General features: G+C 39.5%; 1 protein-coding gene across 1 annotated transcript in view; it reads left to right on the top strand.

Annotated features, from left to right (window-relative positions):
* hmga2 (high mobility group AT-hook 2) overlaps window positions 1-27,069 on the top strand; it is a 37,327-nt gene extending 10,258 nt beyond the window's left edge. The window contains exons 3-5 of the mRNA XM_066668866.1: window positions 1,824-1,874; window positions 24,389-24,421; window positions 27,034-27,069. Of these exons, the coding sequence (XP_066524963.1) occupies window positions 1,824-1,874; window positions 24,389-24,421; window positions 27,034-27,069 (120 nt within the window). The remainder of the gene's footprint in view (window positions 1-1,823; window positions 1,875-24,388; window positions 24,422-27,033) is intronic.
* The last annotated feature ends 282 nt before the right edge of the window (window positions 27,070-27,351 follow it).

Genomic DNA, 27,351 nt, shown 5'->3' with positions numbered 1-27,351 from the left:
CATGACAAATGCCTGCAACCCTGGAGAGCACTTTATATGCTATCAATAATTGAGATGCGTCTTGTCTTGTTAATTGTCTTAGACTGCCACAGCAGGGCACCAAAGTGTGGCTGTACAAGTCACCTTACAGCCTTCTGCTACAGAAATAATCTTACAGTTCACACTCACAACTGTCTCTAGAGACAAATATTTAAACTCTATTTGAAATAACATGGAACTTGAACGAGATTTTTTTGATAACGTCATACTGAAGCTTGGCATTTGTAAAATTACACAGTACTTACATAAGTCTATAATAACAAGCTTCAAAAACATTCATCAGAGTTTATTCCAGCTAACATCAGATGTCATAAAACCTGCATTTTAACGGTTGTAGAGGGGGCATATTTTACCCCTTGTCCACAATTTAACAAAGTTGCCTAGCGTCTGAAATGTAAATAATTTAAGGATCACACAATGCAGTGCCATTCTCACGCTGCCTAAACAGCCCTTTTCAGAATAGACTGTTTTCAGGATCTGTACCTTTAAATAATAATGATCCACTGTTCAACCCAACATAAGAGCACAGCAATGAGGAGTAAGTGAGCCGAAGCTCTTTTGCTTAGCCAGTTTCTCTTTTTTTGTTGTTCTCTGTTCTTTTTTCCATATTTAATCAGTAGAAATATTTGTCAGTGCTGTTGTGTCTGTTTTAACTCATTTAACCTAATCTTTGCACTCTCATATAAGCGTGGGTCCAGCACTGTGATGGGAGATATTCAAACATGGATATAATTCTAAGGTTTCAGCACTTGATGCAGGAAACAGAACAAAATCAGAACAACTCATTTTATCACATTTCAGACATAGGCAAAAAAAAAAAAAAAGAATAAAAACCTAACTTAGCCTTATTTCACAGTTTACGGCTTGGTAGGACCACTCTTGATCCCAAAATATATGTGCAAATGCACTGAAAACGTTTATATTATGTCACTTTTAATGTGAATACACCTCAAAACAGTATTATGGCAATCAATGTCAATTAGAGTAAACCTTTAAAAATGATGTGCATATACTGTATGTTTGTCATGCAGCCATTTGGACAGTTCTGTTCAGAAAACTGTGACAAATGTTCCAGTAATGTTCCAAATCTAACATAATGCAGAGAACAAATTAAACATTCTTCTGGGCTGTAATAAATACCTCATCATATTTTGGTTTTTATATATCAACCAAATGTAAACATATGGCCATTGACCATTTTGTATTTGAAGCTATTAGAATAGACTTTTAAAATTTGAATTCACGTTCACAATTTGAGTCTCATACAGCTAAATTTCTCACATACTCTGGTCAGACATCCAAGGCAAATGAGATGAGACACTTAAACCATGCACTTATATAAACTTTAAACCGATGAAAGAAATCTCAGACATCCTAGATATTCCATATCAGGACTTGGCCGTTACTGAGTGGTGCATAGTGTGATCCAAACACGCTGCTTATCTGGACTGTGAGCCTGCTGATAATGGTCCTCTCATTTACACGTGAATGGCATAAAATTCCTCCAGTGAAATATTATGCTGCCTAGGCTGGGAAAAATCCTCTGTGAGCTTGCAGCTACATAGACACCTCCTTGTCAGAGGCCTGGATATACCTTACACAGCCAAGCACCAGTCGGTGCTACACGGCAAAAAAAAGACAAGAAGCCCCTATTCACTGTCCTGTAAAAATGACCCGGTACAATGTTCAACATCAAGCCAAGCTTAGTTTCTGACATGTTATGTATATTGGTACTTGATAAAAAAATATGAATGGCACTAATTTGTATTTGTTGATGTTAATAGAAACCTGAGACCACAGGGGAGAAGAGACCCAGAGGAAGACCAAGGAAATGGGTAAGTCCCTTTCTTCAAGTCTTTTTGATTAAACAGACTTTGATCCCTTACAGGGATCATAGAGTATTAGCGTTAAAATTGACAATCATCACTTTAATTCAGGGAGGTCACATTAGCTCATTAATAATAAAAAATTGAACAAGAATTAAAACTATTGTCTCCTAAAAGGATATTGCAGCTAGCTCCTAACAAACACTTTAAAAATGCTGTTCTTAAAACATGTTCTTTGTTCTCATCTGTTTACTAATTCAGTTCAGGTAAAGTTTCTTTGCACCATTATTTGTAAGAGTGTATTGTAATGTATTGTATTGTTCGTTTTTTTAACAATGAATCTCTGATCAAAAATTTTATGTAAATACGTTACAAATTTTCATATATGTCATATACTCACAAACTGTGAAACACAACTGAAAACAAAGGATAAAAGTTTTTGTGCTGCGTTTTACGTAGATAGATACTTCAGAGTTGTCCCGCATCATGGTGTGAGCTTCTCCAATCACAGCATGCAAGGACACGAACACAGAAAATAGAGAGCAAAGTAAAATAGACAAAAAACAGCGTTTCTGCTCCTTGCTGAGCCCTTGGTGTTTGGAGAAAACAGGATTTTTTTTATTTCAAAGAACAGGCGCTTAAAGACAACAGAGAACTAGTGTGCTTTCTCTAGAATATGTACACAAAAAAAATCTACAGAATATGACATTTGACCTAAGCCACACAAAATCACACATATTGTTTTATCTCTAATTTTTACGGTTTGATTTTTAAAGGGTATATAATGTGCCGCTGATTTCTTCTCACTTTCTGATGGATGTCGGTAGCTCTAAAGATTGGGCATGTTTAGGGGCCCAGATTAGGCCTAGTCATGGACTAAAAGGATTTTCTTCAATGGGGGAGTGTCCATCAATCACTGCAATTTAATCCAGGGCTAGGTTTAAGGCTGTGCTTGGGAATCCACTGCAGACTTTCTGCTCAGATTTGCTGCTGCTCTGATCGCTCGTCGCTGCATGCTTAGCGAGATTGTGCAAATGTTTGTGTTATCAGTTAAAGAAAATGTTTAGACTTCATGCTAACCACAGCTACACTTCAGTAATTCCACAGACAGCTTAAAAACTGTGTGTGTTTATCAGCCCGTAAGTGACACGTTTGATTGATGGCCCTGTGGGGAGAGCTGCGGGCAGTTAAAAGTGCCACCAGGAAAACTGTGAGCAGATATGAGGGAAAGAGAACTTTCTGTAGTCAGTGTACATTTTCTGTGTTCACTTTCTCTCACCGTCTCTCTTTCGCTCACTTGTTATTCTGACTAATCATATTGCCAGGGCTACATAGCCTTAATGTAATTTTGACTAGTCAAATTTGAAATTTTAATTTCTTTTATGTTAATATTAGTCAAATTTCAAATATGACATGTTAGTAGTAAAAATTGCAGTAGTAGCTCTGACTAGTAGCAATTGTAGCTTTAGATGTATGTGAAATTATTCTTACTAGCCAAAACCAAATTGTAGGTAGCTAAAAACATTATTTTATAGATCTGAAGTCCACCATTTTGGATTCATATTACTACAAGTCAACAATAGAGATACTTTGAATTAGCATTTTTACTAGTCAGATTTTTATTATTTGTGGACCCTAATTTAATACTCAGAATATATATACATGCAACTGCAAATGTTATTAGTATGAAAGTAATTATAGGTATGTGTAACTGGGTTTTTTTGTAGTATAAATGTAATTACATTTATAAAAAAAATCATGTAAATCAGTGGTGACATATGACTATTCAAAATTAAATTAAGACTTTGTCGTCCTGGCAATGTGACTAGTCCGAATGTATTTAAAATCTCTATTATTACTAGTAAAATAAAAAAACTTGTTGATCTCCGAAATTGGAGTTAAAATGGAAGTCTGCTAGTAAAAAATACATTACCCAGTTCTAGAGTTTTAAATTTTTTCTTAGTAATAATTTATGTCTTCCCCCATGAGGCTGCTAGTGTGAGGCTCAGAGGTAGAAATGTTCATCTGGAAGCATTGGAATTTTTCAAGTTGCAAAGTTATATTTGTTGTTTGAATGTAGTTTATGATTCATATTCAATGTCTTAAGAAGTGTGATGTACAAGGTTGTCTATCAATGCCACCCACTTATGATTACTTTATGTCAGCTTAGAAACCAGTGTGCATTTGTTATTTTATGAGGTCAGCATTAAACAAGTTTTAAACCATTAAACAAGTATTAAACCATTAAACAAGTATTAAAACTTCTTTCCCTTCTGTGGTGCTGCAATCATTTGTGGCCAATTGAGCAGTCTACATCCCGGCTTGCATTCATATCTATTACAGAAACTTGGAATAGTGACTTGGAATGATGTATTCTACAGAGAAATGAGTGCGTTTGTATTGGAGGAAAACATGACCCAGCTTACAGTATCATCCAGGAATGCGATTTGGTCACGTGAGCTGAGCAGATCCAAAACACACTTCACTTTCATATGTCTGACCACCCTCTTTAGCTAACATTGTAAAGTACTTCTTAGTAATTGAAAGTCTTTGTGCCGTGTGTCATAGCTTTAATAGGAGTTGAAAAGATGAAGGCACTTGGCTATGAGATCGGGTTGGAGGGGCTTAGGCCTGCTCTTCTCCACCCAGGAAAGCTAGGCAGAATAGCTTTGGAATAGCATAAGTTGGGGGTGTTCTGTGAGACTATAGATGGAATTGCTAACTGCTGCTGAACTCTTTGGACTAGACTGATAAAGAAGGTCTTGTTTATTGCGCTGTTTTTCTGGGCCGATGCCCGGAGGCGCGTTCGGCTTCTCTTTCATGGTGCTTGAATGCCACAGGTACACACACCTACGCAGTACATTGCCTTCAAACACACACACACACACACACACACACACACAAACAAATGCTCTGTCCACCCACACACTGATGTCACTGTCTTGGACAAATAGAGAATGGAGTGCATTACTCACGCTATTTGTCTCAAAGTGAATAGAAAAGACACAGAAAAATTATATGCCATATATATACCATACAACTCTAACAACAAAGCAACGGCTTTGAATTAAAATAGCAGCATTTTGCTGACTGTAGGTTTTACCGGTGCACTGCAGCGTTATGAAACAAAGGTCAACAAAAGTTCAATCTAGGCAAAAGTTAGTCAGTGGCCAGAGTCAGTTTGTGGATGATGTATTTGAGATTGACAGACCATTAGGTATACAAACAAGCTTTACTGTGTGTGTGTGTGTGTGTGTGTGTGTAACATATAAATATGCATTTAAAAATGAAAATATTCTCCCAGTCTCATCAGTAAAACATAACATAACAAAACAAAACATAACCTAAAAATAAAGTTTGAAATGGAAAGCGAAAATAATTTATTCGTCACTGTCTGTGTTATGAGTTCCATCAAGAAAATAAAAACACTGCCAATGCATGTACATGGATGTGTTCTATTCTTGGTGATAACATTGTATTCAAAAGCACGTGTGAGTTTTGGTTTAGACAATTTAAAAATGGTGATTGCTATGTTAGTGAATGCAGTGTATGAATAATTAATTCTTAATGTTTATTTTTAAATAAAATGACAGTTGTTCTTTTTAACACTATGGAACAATTAGCATAAAATGTGTGGAAGAATGTTTGAATTTTAAATTACAATTATAAGTTACACAAAAGCACATATTTGTACACTTAATCACCTAATGTATATTGTGTGAAAATAGTAACTGTTAAATTATCTAGTGTTAAAAAATAAATAAATAAATAAATAAAAAAAAGGTCAAAATATATGTTACATTTCTCATTGGGAGATTTCTTATAGAAGAAATTTGAGATTGCGAATTTGTTGGATTAAATTAATGAAAAATCCAACAAATGTCATCTTGCTGTGTTATTATTTCAGTAGACCCCTCTTTTAACGAGGGAGTTCTAGTATTTGATGCTGACAATGCTGACACAGGTTTTAAACTGTTCACAGGTGTTCATAGGACAGTCTCAGGCTGCCACACGAGCCTATAATCATCATCACCATGATCAATGCCAAGTTCAGCATTGGTCTGTGAAGCAGTACAACTGCATTTTCTGGAGTGATGGAGCCTTAGCCAATTGGTGTCTAACTTTGCTAAGGTTCTTGGGGCTCTGTGCAATCAAATCTTTACAGCAAATGTTCCATATTTAGTGTAAAGCCTTCATGGGTAAGTAGAGCAAAAAAGTAGGAGGCAATCTAAGTATTAGCCCTGATTTCAAAAGAAACACAGGGTAAGAAAGTGCCTACTTTTGGCCATTTATTGCACATCAACTTTATTAAAAACTACTTGTCAAGATTTTTTTCAGGAATATAGGGACAGTGGAGTGAGCTTTCATTAAATCATGCCAGTGTTGGAGGACTTTTAAACTTCCTGTGACACAGAATGAGCTGTGCAATGGAAGGCTCTCTGATGTGTGTCGGCAGTGAGTTTATGAATGAGAGTGAGTCAGAGAGGCAGCATGCTGTAAAAGCATGACTGTGTCCTCTCTAGTAGCTCTGCAAGTCCAAGGCCTGCATTTGCGGATGGGTGCCATTTATCCTAGCGCCGTGACGCACACCAGGAATCGCCCATTAACTCACCCAGTGCGGTCAGGGGCAGAGCACCAAGTTTGTTTTTTTGTTTTTTTTTTCTCCCCCCTCCCTCCCTTTTTCTTCTATGAATGGACTAAGCAAGCACATGACTGCAGGCCTCCTCATGTATGGGTGACTTTGTGTACCCTTGAAAGCTAGGTTCTGATATGTTTGGTAGTTTTAGTGTGTCACAGATAAATTGGCATGGTCTAGGACTACCATAGTCGCCACATGGCTGCCTCCACACATACAGGGTGGACTTGTCAAGAGCCTTGCCGTTCCTTTCCTGGATAAACAAGTCAGCTTTCTTCATTCAGCTACCGCTCGTCCTCCTGGAACTAATTATAGCATATCCTTTTTGGCTACAAGGGGCCACTGGAATGTTTTCCTTCGCCTCACCCCCCACCAACCATCCTCAACCCCCCTAAATGGTTAATGGAAGAAGGTGGCTCTGGCCACCGGGAGGGAAAGAAAGTAGTGTTTATCCATATCTACCCCCAGAGGAATCTGAGAGTGTGCGTGTAACAAGTCTTGCCAGAGAGTTAAAAAATATTTTAAAATGGAAAATCATGAGGGGATCCCACCAGCTGTTTTTTTATTTATTGTATTATTATTTATTTATTTATAATTATTTCTTTTTTAGCATTTCACTGTCCTCCTTTTGTAACTTGCTAAATTTTGTTTGGACCAATTTTTAAGCCTTTCTAGTAGCTTCTCCAGGAAACATTAAACATTAGATATCTTTGATTCAAAAGGGGGAGAGATGCTGAAATTAAAGGTCTAGACTGAGCAATTATCTGGATGTACATGATCTTTTACCAAGCCCATTCTTCTGTACTAACCGTTTTGTCTCTTTCAGTGCAGAAATAATATTATAACACAACATTACCACAGAGAAAAGAGAAAGTAAGGCTTGTAAAGTTAGTGTTGCTAGATTTCCCTGGATTTGGGAACAAACAGTGAACCCTATAAAATGGACGTCCCCTGGTGTTTTTGGTCCTTGAATAACTGACGTCATTTTCCACAGGTGGTGTGGATGATAGTGAAAGAGAGTAGAAACTGCCCTCCCCCAGAGTGATAAGAAATAGAGAGATGTGTCTGGAGAAGACCTTGACAATTTGATCCAGCAAGGAATGCTGACTAGAAGGTGTTCTCTCATGTTGAACTTCATGTTTTCTGAGTTCATCCCACTTTGTTCTATCCTGCAGATACCATCTCCAGAAATTGGTGCTAACACCTACTCTCCTTTCTGTGGTCCAATGTTACAAGGATACCGCAGATGTTGGATTTTTTTGGTACAACATTGACAAGCATAAAAAGGTCCTTCAGCTGACTGTGGAAGCTGAGACTTTAGAAGCTTTTTAAAAGATTGGCTCCTTGAAAACACAAAATCTGTCCTGCAGGCACTCCTGCCATGGATAGTATTAAGTAAGTCCTCTAAACCATTGCAAGTGCTGCTAGGTAGATCTCTTTAAGCAGCCCAAAAGACTGATTTACAGTCCCCCTCTTCCTTTTCCCAGTGTGCACCCTGCACAGGTGCTGAGACGGACAAGGTTGACTGTGCCAAGCGGACGAGCTTTGCTGTTGGCAGAGTGGGGGAGATTGGAAGGGGGAATCTTTGTCCTCAGACAGCTAGCATTAATCAGTTGTGCACAGCAGTTCCCCTATCATTCTGCCAACTGGCTGGTGTCCACAGAGTTTTATGCATTTGGTTGCTCACCAAGCAAGCTGGACTACAGTGGAGAGAGAAGCTCTTTATCCTCTTTCTGTGCAGTTCGACCTCTTTCTTTTGCCAGCAATGTTGCAATCGACTCAGGTTTTTCAGCACTCAGCTCTTCGGCCAGTAGCCCTGAATATTAGTTGCCATGGAAGGAAACGGGTATGCTGGCAGAGACAATAAATTTATGCCTCGCTGTGCCTTCTCATACAAGTCATTCCTCAAAGGGCACAGCAAAATTCAGGAGGCTAGAAAGCACTCTAGGCAAAGACATCCACGTGCTTGACTGCCAGAAATTCCTTTGATATGAGGTGGAAGACAAGATCCTGATTCATGGCACTTGTTCACTTCCCAGGTGCTTCCACTTCCTTCACTTGATTTCCTCAACCGCATTTGTCAGATAGAATCACCACTTCCGCCCTTGGGTCTGAGTATGCACAGTGCATACATCACCCCTAAATGTTGCTTTTCCACTGCATCATACCTACTCTACTCAACTGTAATTGCTGTTTGGTCCCTAGTACTAGTTGGTTTTCAATTACAATATATCAAATGTAGCCTGTGAACTTAGAACTATGGGCTTTGGAATCCACAACAAGAGTGGCAGTAATTACAGGGGCTTTGTGCCCTGTTCTCACATATCAACAGAGTTTTTTGACCATCCAATTCTTGCTAGATTCTTTTGTTGGCCACAAATCCAAGGAATGTTTGAACCTCATCAAAAGACAATGTAATGTCACAAGCTTCTACCGAGAGTCAGATACAAACAAATGTGATCTTTGCTGTAGTGTGGAGAATTAACAGTAGGATGGTTTGTGCTGGTTGTCTGCTCATGTTCTGGTTGTCTCCATGGCTAATTAGCAGTTTTCAAAGTTTACATGTCACATTTAGTCCCTACTTGGCTCACTTGGAACCATGAGCGAGCGGGTACTAAAAAAATGCCCAGCTCCAGGTACCAGGTACCAAGTGTAACTAATGAAAAAGCAAAAAAAGTGGAGTACAGCCAAGCTGAGTAGAGTAGGTACCATGTAGCAGAAAGGTGCAACGTCTCAATTCCTGCTTGCTTTATAGGGTGTCATACCTGGCAGGACTTGACTTTTCATTTCAGTTCTTGACATCAGTCCTCAAATGTTTCTAGAGCAAGGGTCAGGTACAGGCAACACATTCATAGATTGTTTGTTTCCCTTCTTATACACATTTTGGCTTGAATTTAGCCTGCCATTATATTTTCACATATCTTATGGTTTGAGTCATTTGCGTAGTTGACACAGAAGGTCCACAGAACACTATAATAGGTGCAATCTTAAGGAATGTTATATCTGTTTGGTGGTATCAGGTTTGAGTCAAGAATCCTTTTTAGCTTCATTCATGTTTGATTACAAAATTAATTTGGTAAGTCAGGTCTATTTGTATTTGTGCACAATGTCCTCAGACTATAAGAGGTCAGTTCAAAATCTCAAGCTGGATTAAAGCTATAGGAGTCACTGGTAGTTTACTATGTGGTTTGGAGGGGTGCAGGGGCATTAGTCACTACTCTTTTAACACTAGCAAGGCGCAAGCCCTACGCCTTTGGAAAAGGCAGCAGAATGAGTAAATGAATGAGTAAAGGGTGGGTGAGGGTGCCTAGGCAGGGGGGTGTAGAGGAAGTACTCTTCTCTCACACAAGGCTGTGCTGCTCTTGGCCATGGGACAAACAATGTTGGCAGGTGGTGAGGAGCGGAATCGGAGCTCAGGGAAACAGGAGGGAGAGTCTGGCAGTGGGGAAGGAGGGGGAGGTGAAGGAGGGGATGAGCGCTGTGATTGGGAATAATCCAACAGTCTCGGACTGTGGTGGGGAGGCTCGGAAAACCCTCAGCCTCTGCCAAAGTGTGAAAAGATTTTTTTCCCTCTTTTTCCTTTCTTACTTTTTTCTTCTTCTTTTTCTTCCTTCTTTTTTTGTGAGTGTGTAAAGGCTGGAGGAGGGTATTGTGATGGGAATACGGTGTCAAACATCAAAACCTTTTTATAGCTTCAGCAAGCCTCACAGGCAAAATATTGAACTTGGCCCCCCGGGTTTTCTGGCCAAAGGATCCTGCAGTCAGCCGAGTGCCTTCACTGCTCTATGACTCAGAGTGTGAATCAGTGGCTTGGCTCGATCACTCTCTCTCTCTCTCTCTCTCTCTCTCTCTGACTCTTTTCATGTTTGCACTTGCTTACTGAATGGGATGGAACAGTGCAGTGTGCTGTTAGCCTTATTAACAAACATAAACAAAGACCAACGTGCAAAGGATATCACATTGGGACAATGTGTTGAGTCACACACTTTGTTTAGTACAGAGTCCGCTATGTTTAAAAGGTCTTTTTTTGGCACATGTGAGTCTTCTCTTTGATCATTCCTCGCAGAGAGCTCAGGGAAGTAATGGAAGTGCTTTACTATGTGATTAAAATGCACTGCTTGCTTGTGCCATACCGTCAAGCAAGTTAGCTTTCACCTTCAATTAGCCACATCTTACAAACCCAATTCCAATGAAGTTGGGTCATTGTGTAAAACATAAATACAAACAGAATACAATGATTTGCAAATCCTTTTCAACCTATATTCAATTGAATACACTACGAAGACAAGATTGCAACATTTCTCAACATACAGGAATTTAGGGATTTCATCATCTACAGTCCATAATATCATCAAAAGCTTCAGAGAATTTGAAGAAATTTCTGCAAGTAAGCGGCAAGGCTGAAAGTCAGCATTGAATGCTCATGACCTTTGATCCCTCAGGCGGCACTGCATTAAAAACTGACACCATTCTGTAACGGATATTACTACATAGGCTTAGGAACACTTCAGAAAACCATTGTCAGGGAACACAGTTCATCACTCCATCTATAAGTGAAAGTTAAAACTCTACAATGCAAAGCAAAAGCCATATCTCACAACATCTAGAAACGCCACCAGCTACTCTGGGCCTGAGCTCATCTGAAATGGACTGACACAGTTCAAAAGTGTCCTGTGGTCTGACGAGTCCCCATTTCAAATTGTTTCTGAAAATCATGGATGTCGTGTCCTCCGGGCCAAAGAGGAAAATGACTGTCCGGATTATTAGCAGCACAAAGTTCAACAGCCAGCATCTCTGATGGTATGGGGGTGTGTTAGTGCCCAATGCATGGGCAACTTGCACATCTGTGAAGGCACCATTAATGCTGAAAGGTACATACAGGTTTTGGAGCAACATATGCTACCATCTAAGCAACGTAGCAACATATGCTACCATCTAAGCAACTGCTTATTTCAGCAAGACAATGCCAAGCCACATTCTGCACATGTTACAACAGCATGGCTTCATAGTAAAAGAGTGCGGGTACTAGACTGGCCTGCCTGCAGTCCAGACCTGTCTCCCATTGTGTAGCACATTATGAAGCACAAAATACAACAACGGAGACCCCGGACTGTTGAGCAACTGAAGTTGTACGTCAAGCAAGAATGGGAAAAAATTCCACCTACAAAACTTCAACAATTAGTGTCCTCATTTCCCAAACACTTATTGAGCGTTGTTAAAAGGAAAGGTGATGTAACACAGTGGTAAATATGCCCCTGTCCCAACTCTTTTGGAACATGTTGCAGATCTCAAATTCAAAATGGGTGAATATTTGCAAAAAAAAAAAAAAAAATACATTTTATCCGTTTGAACATTAAATATCTTGTCTTTGTAGTGTATTCAACTGAATATAGGTTGAAAAGGATTTGCAAATCATCGTATTCTGTTTCTATTGATGTTTTACACAACATCCCAACTTAAGTTTTAAGATGTGGCTAATAGATTAATTACTAATAAATTAATTACTAATTAATAAGGAGATTTTTAAAAATTTTTAGCGAACTAAACCAAATGTTGTACTAATACTGCAGTTATGGGCAAGACAGGTTTTTTAAGCCAGTGGAGTGCAATGGTATGTTCTTTTATAAAAAGAAAATATTGGTTTACTTTGCAATTTGGACACCCTCCTGTATTATTCAGAGACAGTGGACATCTATACTTCATTCCCCACATTCCCTCAGCCCTTCCCCCTTCCTCCCCGCTTGCTCTCTTCCTCTCTCCTTTCCTCCTCCCCATCTTTCCTTCTCTTGCTCCCCACTTCCTGCTGTGGCTCCAGAAGCTAAATTCCTGCCAACAGGGGTGTACTGAGTATCCAGGCTTGGGCTCCTCATCCACAGTGGTAATGCATATGGCTCAACTAAATTAATTCCTCTTTGCCGCTTTTACATCCTGCTCCTACTGCTGGACCCCTGACCAGCTAGGGCCTTTATGCCCCTTACTTGTTGACAGACAGAAAGATATATAGATTTTTAGAAATTGTGCCAGTTTTACTAATAACATGCTGAGATAGAAAATTAACACTAGTCAGAAACCAGTAAAACTGCAAAGGTCACTGAGCACAATGGTCATAGTTTTATTTTCACTTTTATTTTATTTAATTCTTATTTAGTGAACAAGTCACCTTTTTTCCACTGTTGTTATATTATCTGAGAACACAAAAGCACTCACCTAACTGAGCACTGACCACCACGGTTCAGAGAGGTGTTGACATGAGAAAGAGGAAGAGAGGAAGGGAAAGAGATGGTAGGGGGGGTGGTGTGTGTGTTTGTAAGAGCAGGGAAAGGTATGTGGCGTGTATTATTGATGGTAAGGCCTCTATGCAAGCCAAGGCCTCTATCAGGCTTTGGCCCCACATGTGCTGCCTCCGTTTCCTGCCAGGGGGAGGCTGGGCCAACACAGGGCTGCAGTTGTGAATTCCTTCACTGATGTCTTTCACCGAGAGGCTGGACATGCCCAGAACGTTTCCATACAAGCATACATTGAAATAGCTTGCAATCAACTAGTCTTCTTATTCTGGACAAGAAGTAGATTTTAAGTTAACTTCAGTCTTGACACACCACTAGCCTCAACACCCTTTAAAGAAAAAAAAAAAAAGTAAATGAAATCAGCATAGAGTTCTAAATATCACCGCCCAACCCCCATCTCCAGCTCCCATCTCAAGCGGAGACACACTCACATGAAGGCTGTCAATTTACCACAGTTAACTAGCGTGATTAATGTCAGGAGAGATTGAGTTCACATTCACTTAGTTTCTGTGAGTTTAAAGACTGGAGTGCAGAATAATCAGTCATAGAAAAAAAGGGGCTTCCACCAATAATGGAAAATGCCAGCAGGGGCATAGATTAATGCAGCGTGCCGGAGTGGGGGAAAGTGAATAAACACCCAGGAGAAAGCATCAGCCATTGGCTAGCACTGTCATCACCAATCTGTATGCTGCAAGCTTACGTCTCTGTTTAGGGAGGTGTGTTCATCTTTTGATAAGCAACATATGCAACTGGATCTTACTGCATGTAGGACACAGTGCAGATACATATGTAGCCTGGATATTCAAGTCATTAATGCAGTTTCGCCACTGCCATTAGGACACAGGAGGCACATTGTTCCAGGTAAAATAGGTTAATCCATAACATCTGCATCGTTTAGCTTACTATATGGAGAGCTTACAGCTTCATATGGATTTCTTCCCACTCAACTCTTATGCCTGGAAAAAACCACAACTGCATCCTATAGTTCCAAGAAATACACTCTCTCTCCTATACTGTATGTGTGGATAAATGCCTATGAATAACTTAAACAGCTATCAATAACAATAAGAAGTTTGCGGTTGCAGCCTTTGAGAACAAGAGAGAGAGAGAGAGAGAGAGAGAGAGAGAGAGAGAGAGAGAAAATAAAAGACCAAGAAAGAGAAGCACACGTTCCCTACCGCTTTTCGTCATCGGCGTTTTTGGATTTTTAGTAAAACCAAATGAGGACAAATGGACTGGGAACTATAAAAGTATGTTTTCCTATATGATCCCACAAGACTTACTATATGGCAGTTCCCATTGCATACCCCACAGACCCTCAAGACAAGAAAAACTCAAACTCAAAAGCTGTGGGGAACAGAACTAAAACCTGAATTATAGCACTGCCCCCAACCCCTCTCCCTTCTCTTCCCTTCTACTTTGAGAAACTCTGGGAACTGATTTCACTTCAAACAGCAGAGGCTCCTAAACGGAGCAGATCCAATTTGTCTGTGCCTTTCTTTCCCTCCAGAATACCCCCCACTCCCACCAAAAAAAAAAAAAAACAAAAAAAAGAAAATGTCCTAACAAAAGGCTGCTTGTCCTGCCAGGAATTTTCCACATTCCTTGCTCTGGCAGACATTTTTCTCTTCTACAAAGGGCCCTTCGGCAAATTCTCCCTAATCGCAGGGTTTAGGCCGGGTCTGATAGGTACCATTCATAGAAATGTTTGGTAGGGGAGGGTGGTTGATTGGGAGAGGAATGGGGAGAGGGGGAAAGTGTAAGGATGGAAGTAGGCTGAATTGGGTGGAGGAGGGGAGTGGGGAAATGGAGGTCCTGGCTGTAGAATCTTTTCAGGATCAGTTGAAATAGTGAAGGCATTCCAGGAGAGATCACAAAGCCGAGGCTGTGGCCCTACACCCTGAAGATGTCTGTCTCCTTTTCCCCACTTCCACCTCCAGTTTAACAGAACATGTGGCCTTTATTCACAAGAGTGGTGGAGTTGGGGAGGGCTGCAGTTACTGGGTGGCTCGTCTGTGGGGTCTGACTCTAGTGCAGGAGTCCTTGGATAAGTTTGCCTCATCAAATCAGGCAGAGTGGGTTTTTTTTTCCCTGTCTTTGTGGAATTCTTGTCAGCAGCCCTAAGGAGACTATGTTCAGAAATGGCCTTTTTTTTTTTTGCAAACACAAACCATGTGTTCGCAGTTTAAGTTTAAACTGCATGTGAGCCATGCTCTTGTGTTCTAGACTTTCTGCTCTGTTTTACTAGCAAGGTAAGATGAAAATGGCTAGTGGGCAAAAGTGTTCTCTTGGCCTTAGCTCTCAAACTAAAATGTCTCAATAATGGCTTATGGCTTGTAGCTACATTTTGAATGCATAATACATGCTCAGTTTAAAGTGTGCTGAGACATACAAACAATTAAATATTAAAGTCGGACATCATAGCTCTGTGAGACGAGGTTGAGCACAGTGATTTGGATTATTAAAAAAAGCAACAGCTTGTTCACCTAAGGCCTAAAGCGAAAATGTGGTTTTTGTGTGAGGCATCTTGCTTGGTAAAATTTAATTAGTTGGGGAAAGGTTTTGTTTGCCAGTCTCTGTGCACTCCACAAATGCAACATCAAGGTCAAGGAGCAACGTCTGGTCTTGTCACAACCAGCCATGATCCTTGTCCTTCCATCAATTGTGAAGAACACCAAGTAAAAACAAGTCATTTTCAAATAACATTAAATTAAAATACATATCTCTCTGGGCAGCCTCCTTATTGAGGGATATTTGTGGCATTGTTATATAAATAAATAAATAAATAAATAAATAAATAAATAATTGAGTGAATTATTAAAATTAGAATTAATTATATGTTGGATTTCGTTATTTAATTTTGAAAGGGAAGCTTAAATATATCAATGTATTTAATTATTAACATATTTAATTGTTATATATATATATATGTGCTTATTAATTATTAATATTTTAAAATGTGTGTTAACCATTTGTTATTTAAAATGTTTTTAAAAAATAATGAATTATTTAAAGATTTAACACATATGTTTAAATAACTACTGACATTTTAAGCCTCTATTTCAAAATTAAATCATTTAATCCAACATTTAATTAATTCAATGTTTAATCATTTTTATTTTAGGTATTTAATTTTGTATATAATTTTGTATGTTTTTTTTCTACAATCTGAATTGCCCAGATCCAGAATCTTTCTTTATTGAACTGATGGAACCATACGAGAAAAAGTGGGGTTTCCCCAAATGTGGATAACTTTTAGTAAATGCCACATGGCACAAAAAATGGACCTTGTCAGATGTGCCATGCTCAGAAGCCAAAAGCCCATTCATTCCTCTGAAGTGAGGCTTGCCACTGTTCCAGCATGCTCTGTTCTGGAGGTGCTAAGACATGCACTTGCATGCTCTAGGACGGATGTCCTTGGCACTTGTGCCAGAAGCTGCCTTCTAAGCATTACATAATCTTTGTGCAACTTTTGCCCATATATATGCCTTTATTTTATAGTGGGAAAAGGTGAATGGGAGTCATATTTCTAATGAGGCATCAACAGTTTCACCAGACTGTCACACATTCAAAGTCTTGAGAACACAAAGAATGGCAGGCAAGATTTGACAAGAATATTTACTTGTAAAATCATTGAAATCTGAGAGCCTATAATCATGACCAGGGCATTCAGCAGCCGAGCGCTATCACTTCAAGGGAAGCTCTTTTGACAGTTCCAGACAAAGTCTGAAGAACACTATTATAATCCCTTATCTCTTCTTACCAATTCCCCTGCTCCTGTTCTAAAACCTCTAGATGGTCTGTTGGAATACAAGTGAGGGAGCTGTGTTGGTTTTCCATGCTAGCAACACTCACGCAACTCACGGCTGGAAAAAGTTCACGCCTGTCTCATCAGTTGGTGGGGGGCGGGGGGGGGACAAACTGATTACTTTGTGCTGTCAGAACTTGAAAAGGGGCCGACAGTCCAGACAAGATTTAACTGGCTGTCAAAGCGCTTGCTTATCTTGTTATCTTTTATTCTTTGGCAAACCTACATGCTTCCCAGAGAACTGTGAAGAAATTGTTGACCACACTGAAGCAGGGTGTCCAGTGGAGCAGGAGCCCACTGTGCGTTTCGGAGAGAAAAGCTGCTGCACGGCAGGCTTTAGTATGGAATGAGCAGCGATGCCATGGTTTTCTTTTCCTTTTCTTTTCCCTCTTTTCCCCCCAGATAGCATTCTTTGATGTTATCATTCCTGAGCATGATGAGTGTGTGTGTGTGTGTGCGCGCGCGCGCGTGTGTGTGTGTGTGTGTGTGTGTGAATATATATGTGTGCCTGTGTCTCAGTCTTCCTCCAGGCAGTTGTTGCAAGGCATGCATAACACTGTAGGCTGGGAAACCATTCACTGTAGCACTTATTTCCAATGCAGCAGGTTGTGGCAAGCCATTAGGTATTAGAGGAAAACTTGGGAACTCAGAATAACTTCTGTAAAATTGTAGTATTCTTTAGTAATATCATATAGCACATTGTATCCTGAAGCTGTGTCTCTGAGATTAGATTCATTGGCCACTATGAAAAGTTGACATTGTTTTATATAGGCAGAAGTAGTCAAGTAAACATCGTTTATTAGGCCTGTCACTATTCCAGCCTTTATTCTGGATGAAACAATGCATGTTATTATTGATTTAAATGATACATTTGGCTGATATTTTATTATTCAGCTAATATTTATCAGACTGCTTACCGAGTTTACACTGCTCATGCTGTGCTGCTCATATACACAGTCAAACCTTTGCAATCAAACTGATATGATTCTTTGATAGAGACCCAAATGACTCAATTCAAAAAAGCAAATACAGTAATCATATTTCTGTGCCATGAGCTCAGGTAAATACAGTGTTCAAGCCAATTATTAAAATAACTATTTAGTATCTTGAGAGTTGAATGCTGCACTGCCAATTGTACCATTCTTACTTGTTAGTACACTACTATTTTATTCAGAAAATAATGAATGTTCATGTACCTTAAAATAAAAAGTACTTTCAGTGTTCTCTGGTTGGCATTAAACTTTAATGGTTGTTACGGGCTCTTGGAGCGCAATTCTGCTCTTACAGACACAAGCATTTACATTAGACAAATGTTCACTTTCTGAATGGAAACATTGTTAACATTTAACAGTTTAAATGGTCTGGCATACCTGCTTTTTAACAAGCCACCTATTTTTAACAGAATTTAATGTAAAACATATTTTATTCCAATGTTTTTTGTGTGCATGTTGTTCAATCATGAAGCGAAGGCATTTAAAATGTTAAGAAATGATATATGCCATTCAGTTCCGTGAATGAAGTTTATTTATTCAACAAATTGTAATAAATTTTAGAACCCAACATGTATATTTTGACCACTTTAACCACTAATGATTTTAGCTAGCATCTAATGTTATACTTTGCAGAAAGTCACACTCCTAAAGAGACAGGTATGATCAGGACTCAACATGTGGAGCAAAGTTGTAGGAGCCCTTTCACAGGAGCACCAAAGGTCACCAATCACATTAAGAGCTGACACGGGTTAAGCTAGTAAAACGACAGCAGCACATTTTCTCACAAGATAGTTAGCTTTTATCTCCCACATGTTATTTCCCCTTTGATCAGTGAGCATGGTTTCCTCCAGGTAAATGGCAGGTCCTATTATCAGTCAGTGGGGGAGTGGAGCTGTGAAGGGTGGAAATGTGTTACTTTATTACCACAGAACATTTATTGACCAGCGCTTACTTGGATGCCTTTCTGGGCATTTGTTTTGAGACTCTGTTTTGAGATGTGCCACATTGAGAAGGAGGGTATGGCTCTCTCTTGCTGCTTTTCCATGGCATACTTGGATCTGCTTGGCTTTTTCTGCTTTCGATTCTGCAAATTTTGTACTTGGTGCTGGGAATGTTTTAGATGCTGCTCGCTTGCCCCAAGCAATTTGATTAGGTACTAAACCAGGACATGTAAACCTTGCAGAGTGCTGATTGGCCAGAGACGCTTGTCTACACCACAAAATGCAGTCATCAAGCACGCACTAACTGTGTGTAAGATCTACAAGCTGCAGTAGAGATCACATTTATATTTATCCGACTCACAACAAGGCACGGTGGCGCAGCAGGTAGTGTTGCAGTCACACAGCTCCAGGGGCCTGGAGGTTGTGGGTTCGATTCCAGCTCCGGGTGACTGTCTGTGAGGAGTTGGTTTGTTCTCCCCGTGTCCGCGTGGGTTTCCTCCGGGTGCTCCGGTTTCCTCCCACAGTCCAAAAACACACGTTGCAGGTGGATTGGCGACTCGAAAGTGTCCGTGAGTGAATGTGTCTGTGTTGCCCTGTGAAGGACTGGCGTCCCCTCCAGGGTGTATTCCCGCCTTGCGCCCGATGATTCCAGGTAGGCTCTGGACCCCCCGCGACCCTAAATTGGATAAGCGGTTACAGATAATGGATGGATGGATGGACTCACAACAACAGCTCATAAAAATTATGTGTGGGGTTTGGAAGAGGTTCAGACGCTCATTGGATTGGTGGCCAACGAACGACTCCAGTGAGAACTGGACGGTGCAGTAGGTAACAAAAATCTCTACTGATCTGTCTGAACTGGTGCAAGGAGCCATGTCCTGTCCCAGACAACAACTCATTAATACATTCAACACTTAACTTTACCGCTGCCGTTTTTTATGTTTCCTTAGCCTGCAGTTCCCATTAGAGACTATGCGAGTAAAATCGTGTAGATACAATTTATGTCAACATCTGCCATTTGTTTATCAGAACAGTTCCTATAGAAATTTTGGATTTTGGTGGATAAGAGGACCTTTGAACATCAGCCCCAAAATTTACACTTGGGACAGAAATAGGATGTGAGATTTTATTAATATGTGGAATAGAATAGAAATGGTGCAACCCTTTCTACTGCAGATGTCCCTCACAAGCACCAATATGGCAAGATATATGCTCGCTCATGCAGCCAGGCCCTGCACTTTGTGGATCTCTTCACAATCTGCCAGCATTTTATATGCTGCTTGAGAACAGCAGTTGTATTGATTTGTATTGCATTATCTCGAGAGGAAATCAATCCGGGGTGGGCTTTCCAAAGATATGTGGGTGGCAGGGGGGAAAAGGGGTCAAGATACATTCCTGCTCTGGGATTGGGTTTCAGCAACGATGGCATGGCTGCCTCCGGCACTCCTTCTGCCAATCTCCTTCGTCTCTGGGAAGGTACCTCTGGTTCCTTCAGCCCTGGCCGCACACAGTGTGTGTGGTGGCGATGATGGTGGTAGGGGGGGCATGGGGGGGGGGGCCCTATCCCACATCTTAACACAGCACCAGAATTCAGATTCCGAGTGTCAGCTCCAAGCAACTTCAAAGTGAAGCCTCAGCCTTGTGAAAGACAATGCTGAGATTTCCCCTTTTGTGCTGATACGGGGAAGAGGGGTGAGATAGGCTGGGATCTGAAAGAGAAAGGGGTGGAGGGAATGTCCTGAGCCATAGAAAAAGGGGGCCTCTATACCTGTTGAGCTCTGGTTTCAAATGCTGTTTGTCCTGAGCTCCATTCCGCAGTCAGTGATGAGGAAGGAACTGAGGGAACTCACTCGTCACATGGAGCGTTCTCATTGCAAATACTGAGATGTGTTAAAATGAAAAACAATTGGAAGCCTTTTCTTTTCTTTCTTTTTTTCACATTTAATGCTTTAAGGCCCTTCTGTTTTAAGAATGTCATGCTGTGATTCTGATGTTTTAATTGAATTGCTGTAACTGTGGAGCTAAATAACTGTAATAAATATTTGAATTACAATGTTGCATGTTCTAATCATATTTTTTTTTTTAATTTGGTATATTTCAATTATATTTATACACCATTTGATAAAGGTTTTATATTTATTGGCGTGATTAACAATGCTTTTTCTGTGCGTTTTGAAATTGTAAGCTAGTGAAATATTCAGATAGCATAGTTCAGCTGATGGGACAAATGTATTATGAGTGAAAAAGATTAGTTTCTACTAAAGTAAAGAGTTAGACATAGAGAAAGATTATTTTAATGTTTTGGAGAGACATCAACTTTTATCAACTGAAGGTTTCCAGAAGACCATTATTATGGTAAAGTCACCCTCAAAAAGATAATTAGGAAAGATAAGATAAGATAATCCTTTATTAGTCCCACAGTGGGGATAATCCAAGTGTTACAGCAGCATAAGAACATAAAGAGGAACCAAAAAAAATTTAGTAATTACTGTAAACATAAATAATGCAATAAAAATGCAATATAAAAATAAGATATATATATATATATACTACTTACAACTAAATGAACATGACTATTGTACATGGTATAATACACATGAGATATTGCACATTGTTAGACAGATTGAAATATTGCACATTATGTTGTATAAAATATCACAGTATTGTATTAAATATTGCATATTATATATTGTCCAAATAAAATGTACATTTTGTATTCTTAGTGTACTGTAAAATGTCAGTGAATGTGTAAGTGTTTTACTGGGAGCAGTGATGGTTGTAATGTGGTTTGCAAAGATTGCAAAGGTTGTAAAGGTCATGAGGTATTAGATGATGTGTAAGTGCCCTCAGCGAATCACGGCCATTGAGGGCAAATAACCAATGTCGTGCAGTTAAAGGAGTGGCGGCTCAGTGCAGATATTAGATCACTCACAAGCCTTCATAGGCAGTTAGCCTTGCATATAATCCACAGCTTTAGCCAGCACAAAGGCAGAGACACTGCTTGGTCTGTCAGTTAGAAAAATGGTGCATGCAAAGGCCTACAGGGCTGCAGAGACTAAAGAGAGGCAAGTCAGAATAGAACTGCTTGCCAGGTGAAAGGTTGTATGCAGCATATTTCTTGTGTCTGCTGTTGCTTTTGAGGGGTCTTACTCCCTCCTCTTTCATATGGCTTGCAATGACCAAGAGAACTGAATGTCAAGAATTTGTTGTATATAGAGTACAATGTAAATGTCAGAGTATGTTAAATTATTTTCACTCAAAACAACCATAAAGTCCAAGTTATTACTATAATATTTAAAAGAATATTACACTCAAGGTCTTATCAGCTATATATAATCTTTTTTTCCAGCATCAAGTACATGGACACTTTTGCATTTATTATACTTTCCATTCCATTTTGGATCATCTTACATGGATTATCTTACATCTTACCTTTTCTTATATCTCCTGAATTTAAATGACATAATGGCCTTTTGCTCTTGAAGTGATCTCTGACCTTGACACTTGTACACTTGTATTAGCCAGTTTGGTGGAAAAAAATGCAATCAGACAGGTGTCTGAATTGTACTCTGTATGTGCTGGTGGTTCCCAGAGTGCGTTCTGCTGCTTCTCTGCATTTCGGAATGTGTGCATCATCTTCCCAGTTTCTCTTTATCACCACATGCACTCTTCTCCCAGGTCCATCCGGTGTTGACATTTACTGTGTTACAGCCTGCTAGCATTCCAGCAGGCGCTGGCACAAAAAATCACCAGCTGTTCCTAACAATCTAGCGGAGTGTGTATGTGTGTGTGTGTGTGTGTTCTGTTCGCAGTGGCTGGTTTGGGTTGCAAACACAGGGGACTTTTTTTCCCTTGTCTGGTTCTTGGAGGAGCAGAAGACTCCTCAGCTGTCAGGCTGGGGTCTTAGGGCCACTTCCTGTGGGGTGGCAGTGCTTAGTGAGCGTGATGTAATGCTAAGAGGGCACAATCTGGGCTTTGTTCACCCCCTCTCTTGCCTGCTGTGAAGGCATGGCTGTGTTTCGGCCCACTTTGCCTGAGCTGTTGCCCCATTGATTGCTATCGAGGCTTATGTGTGCAAAGGTCTTGAAGGTAGTTGGAATTGATTTAAATTAAATGGCAAGAATTTGAAAAACATATCTCTTGGACTTTGGGACAGTAGAAACGCTATAGATTTGGTCATATTTTGGCAACTTATTGAGTGCTTAAATTTGTATGTATGGTATGATTTTTTCCATTTTTTTAGTGTTAATTTTTTCAGTCATTTATTCATTATCTGTAAGCGCTTATCCAGTTCCGGTTTGCGGTGGGTCTGGGGCCTACGCAGAATCATAAGGCGCAAGGCAGGAACAAACCTGCTGTATTCCACAGTATATTTTTCAGTGACATAAAGTGATTATAAACCACATATTTGGTCATGTTCTAGCCAAATATTGAATCATGAGTGCATGTTTCAAACATGAGATGTATCTGGACAGAGTATACTATAAGTTGCAAATATTGGCTCAGTGTCTGACCTGGCTTAAATCATATCAAACAATCTTCAGATATGCTCCAGATATGAACAAGATCCTTGCAAGAATTTGAAAAAGATATTTCAGGATTCTTGGGCTTTTGGCAGAGTGTCCATTTCAGAACAGTCCAATCTTTTGTTCTTAGTCACCTTGAGTGCTTTTAGCTGTGTGTTTTTGGTCATTATCCTGTTGGAAGACTCTGACAGTTGGCAGTGAAGCCAAGTAAAGTGGAGCTTAGCTCCAAAATATCTTGATAGTCTAGAGATTTCATTGAGTCCTGCACATATTTTAAGGTCCTCTGTGCCAGACTTGGCAAAGCAGCCCCAAAACATAGCCAAGCATTATGGGGCTAAGGACATAAGTGACATAAGGATTTGAATTTGAATTTTGAATATTTTAATTATATTTGTATGCTTTATACATCTTTAAAAATTTCACATTCAATAATTCGGATTACAAAAATACGAATCTAGGCCATAGGTAAACCAGCGGGCTTCTGAAGAAAAGCTCCAGGGACCCATTTTGGGTGACTGTCTGGGAGGAGTTTGGTGTGTTTTCTCTGTGTGGGTTTCCTTTGGGTGCTCTGGTGTCTTCCCACTGTCCAAAAACACACGTTGACAGGTGGATTGGCGACTCAAAAGTGCCCATAGGATTGAGTGTGTGAGTGAATGTTTCTGGTTAGACTCTGGACCCACCACGACCCTAAATTGGATAAGCGGTTCCAAACAATGAATGAATGAATGAATGAATGCATGCATGTTAGTGGTAAGCTAATAGCGAATTACATTAACAAACAGTTCCAACAAACACTAAAGCTTAAATTAACTTTCAAAAAAAATTTCAGTGTTTCTGTGACCACCTCAGAAAAGAGTTTTGGCATAGCTTCATTCATTCATTGTCTTCAATAAACAATTCCTACCTGGAATCACTTGGTGCAAGGCTGGCATAGCTTTTCAAATTTGATCAAGTGAATGCATTGGTCAGGTTACCATTTTAAAAATGAAAATTACCTTTTTTAAAGTATTTTTCTTTTAACAAAACCACTGTAAATTGAAAACTGATTGATTACTTAAACAGTCACATTCTTTTTCTATTCTATTTTTTCACACATTCTTTTTCACAGTTCTATTTTATAGCATTTTCTGTTTTCTGTAAGTGTGTAATACGATGTTAGGCCTTCTGCTTGTCTCCTAAAAGCCTAACCAGCTTGTCTGGCTGTATCTGCCTCTGTAAGTACCACAGAGGAAAATCTGATTAATTTTATGCTAAATTATTTCAGTTGTTCCATGTTGGTTTTTGTCTGTTCATAAACAAAATGTCCCTTTCAATGTTCTTGTTCTTTGTCTTACAGCCACAGCAAGTTGTCCAACAAAAGCCTGCTCAGGTATGTAACATGATGTTTTACTCTTTTTTACACCTTTGAAACACACCTTTGAAAACCCGCTACCAATATCCAGATTGGCCTATAGCAATCACAATAGATAATCCTCGCTATTTATCATTTACAGTGTACAATAACCTGGTAAACACAATGCAAACAGGTAAAAGTCTCAGACCACAGCTGAAGACCGTGCTAAAATCATAAAGACTTGTGTGGGCTCGGCTCACTCATGAAAGGCACGTGAGAGAAGTCCATATTTCAAAAGGTTTTGCTATGATGCACAATCCAGGTGTACACAGTCTATCAGTTAATGATGTGACTGCCCAGTGTTTGTTTGTGTGTGTGGGTATGATAAGGTTTAGGTTTTCAAGGTTGAAAAGACCCCAGTCTTTGATGAGACAGCATAATTCTTGCCTGACAAGGGACCTGCATGGTGGGGCTTTAAGGCTAATGTAAATCTTCCATTACTATGTGTGGAATCCCTGCTTTCTACATTCCCATGCTTTTTATGTGCCTTTACAGATGGATATGCAATCTGTCCTGATGGATTAGTTCAGATGACACTTTTTTTGACTTAATTCCATCTTGAACAATAGAGCTAAGCACTTCAATGACTTGAATGCAATATTAATGACAAAGAAATAAAAATAAGAGTATTTCTTTATAATAAACCTAATTATCTCTCTTTGGCCAGTGCAGATTTGTGATTCATCACTGAACAAAATCATTCACACTATAAGACAGCAGCTCTTTATCCTGCTGAAACCTTATTTTCTATGGTTTATGTGTCAGTGCGTATTGTATTTTGGCCTTTTTATCTGTAAATCACGTTTCATTTAGCCCACATCTAACAGTTCTGTCTCTTTTTATGTTTCATTTATTTATTTAGTTATTTAGCCATTTTCAATTTCAAAATGTATTCCTTTGGCTCTTCCTTCTTCCATCTTCCTGAGTATAAAACTGAAGTACCTCTGAGATTAGCTAATTGAAGAGGATATATAGAAAATTCCAAAGTCTATTGTACCAAGTGAGGCCATCTAGTGTGGAAAGGTACCTATGGAAAGTAATGAATAGGTAAAGACTTTTTTGCCCCTCTCCCTCTGTTCGCTGGTGCGGACCAGTTTGTGGTGGGAATGCATAACTGTGGCCTAATTTGTTCCTGTGTGGGAACACACAGAAGCTCCTGCCTGTAAAATGTTGCTGTCAATTTCTCTCTCTCTCTCTTTCTCTCTCTCTCTCTCTCTCTCTCTCTCTCTCTCTCTCTCTCTCTCTCTCTCTCTCTCTCTCGGGAATCTATAGGTGTGGGTTAAGACCCAGAGGCCACCATTTGACCTTTCTTTAACATGCTAGTCATAAGCTTTCCCTTAGTCTCCTCATTCTTCATGATGAGTGGGTGTCACTGAGCCTTTAAGTAACAGTCTAACATTGTAATTTAATTAGTCTAGCATTATCAATTTTACTGTACATTTGATTATCAACAAAATTTTTTTAGATGAGAAACATTATATATATATATATATATATATATTGGGTAGTTTGATAGTATAAACCCTAGCGTAAATCCAGCTACTGTTGTTCAAAATAAGTTAAGAAAACATAATTCCACTTCTCCACAGCCCATTGCTGGAGGGCTTAATAATTTTTTAACCAACTCTTTGCATTGGACATGGTCATAATGTCAAGTTCAGCTGTTCCAGAGCATCCCATTCTATTTGTCATCGCTTTTCTATGGACATTATACAAATTGTATGTGTGCCTTAAAGGCCTTTGCCCACCTAAATGGTCCACCAAAATCACTTATTAGAAGAGGTCTCTAAATACTTTAGAAGATGCAGTGTATCTGTTGCAATAATAAACTGAGATAGCCCATATAGTGCAGTCATTAACCATGGATCTTCCTATGAATGATAGCTGCCCAGTAATTTGGGAAAGGAACAAAGTTATAAATTGTGTCAGTTAGCGTACCAAAATAAAATGAAGGCATGTGGAAAATAAATCCATTTTATTTTGGAAACTGCCCAGAGCATAGTGTGCCTTTTTCTTATTCTGCTCTCTCATTCCTCAAAATCTCATTCCTATTCAGTGGTGGTCATCTCAGCAACAGCTGGGGAGTGCTGAAACAAGGAAACCAAAAATAGTATAGTATTGTATAGGTCTGAGCTAACAAAAACATGATAGACACAACAGTGCACTATATTTCCAAAAGTTTGCTTGTCCAAAATTGATTCCTAAAATCAAGAATGTTAACAGTGAGTTTGCCCTTCTTTTGCTGTACTAATAGGCTCTTTCTTGGAAAAATATACATTAGAATTTGATCATAGCTGTGAAGCACTGATTGCGTTCAGCCCCAGGATCATTACTAAGATCTGGTACTGATTTTGGATAATTATGGAATTAGAATTATAAAACTCATCATGCAATAAAAAAAACCTACTCAAAGCGTTCCGTGGTATTGAACTGAGATCCATCTTGCCAGAGAACACAGTTGCACTGCTACAAAGCCCAGAGCTGGGAGTGTTTACTACCCTAGCCCAGACTGGGAATGTGCTAGATAGTGATGCTGGTGTGTGTTTAAGATGGCAGTGACTGACAGGAGGTCATTTTGTGTCTTGTAGGAAGAGGAGGAGGCGGGGTCACCAGAGGAAGACTAAACAACCACAGTATTTTATCTCTACCTCATCCAGCTGTCAGCTCTTTCCAAGGGAAAAGACTGCCTTGACCACTTAATGTTGACTTTCCACTCTCGTTTTAAGTTGATCATTTCTCAGTTTTTTTTTTCTTTGCATTGTTTGTTTGATTGGTTTTGTTTTAGTGATCAGGACACACACACAACACCTCACAGCATGAACCCAGGGCAGGGAAACGGTGGACAAACAAACAAACCTGAAAAACATTGAGCAGATGACGATTGGAGCCTCCTCATCGTTCCAAAC

This window comes from Hoplias malabaricus, chromosome 4, assembly GCF_029633855.1.
Source record: "Hoplias malabaricus isolate fHopMal1 chromosome 4, fHopMal1.hap1, whole genome shotgun sequence".
In the NCBI taxonomy this organism is placed as follows: Eukaryota; Metazoa; Chordata; class Actinopteri; order Characiformes; family Erythrinidae; genus Hoplias; species Hoplias malabaricus.
This window is presented reverse-complemented; position numbering and strand designations above follow the sequence as displayed.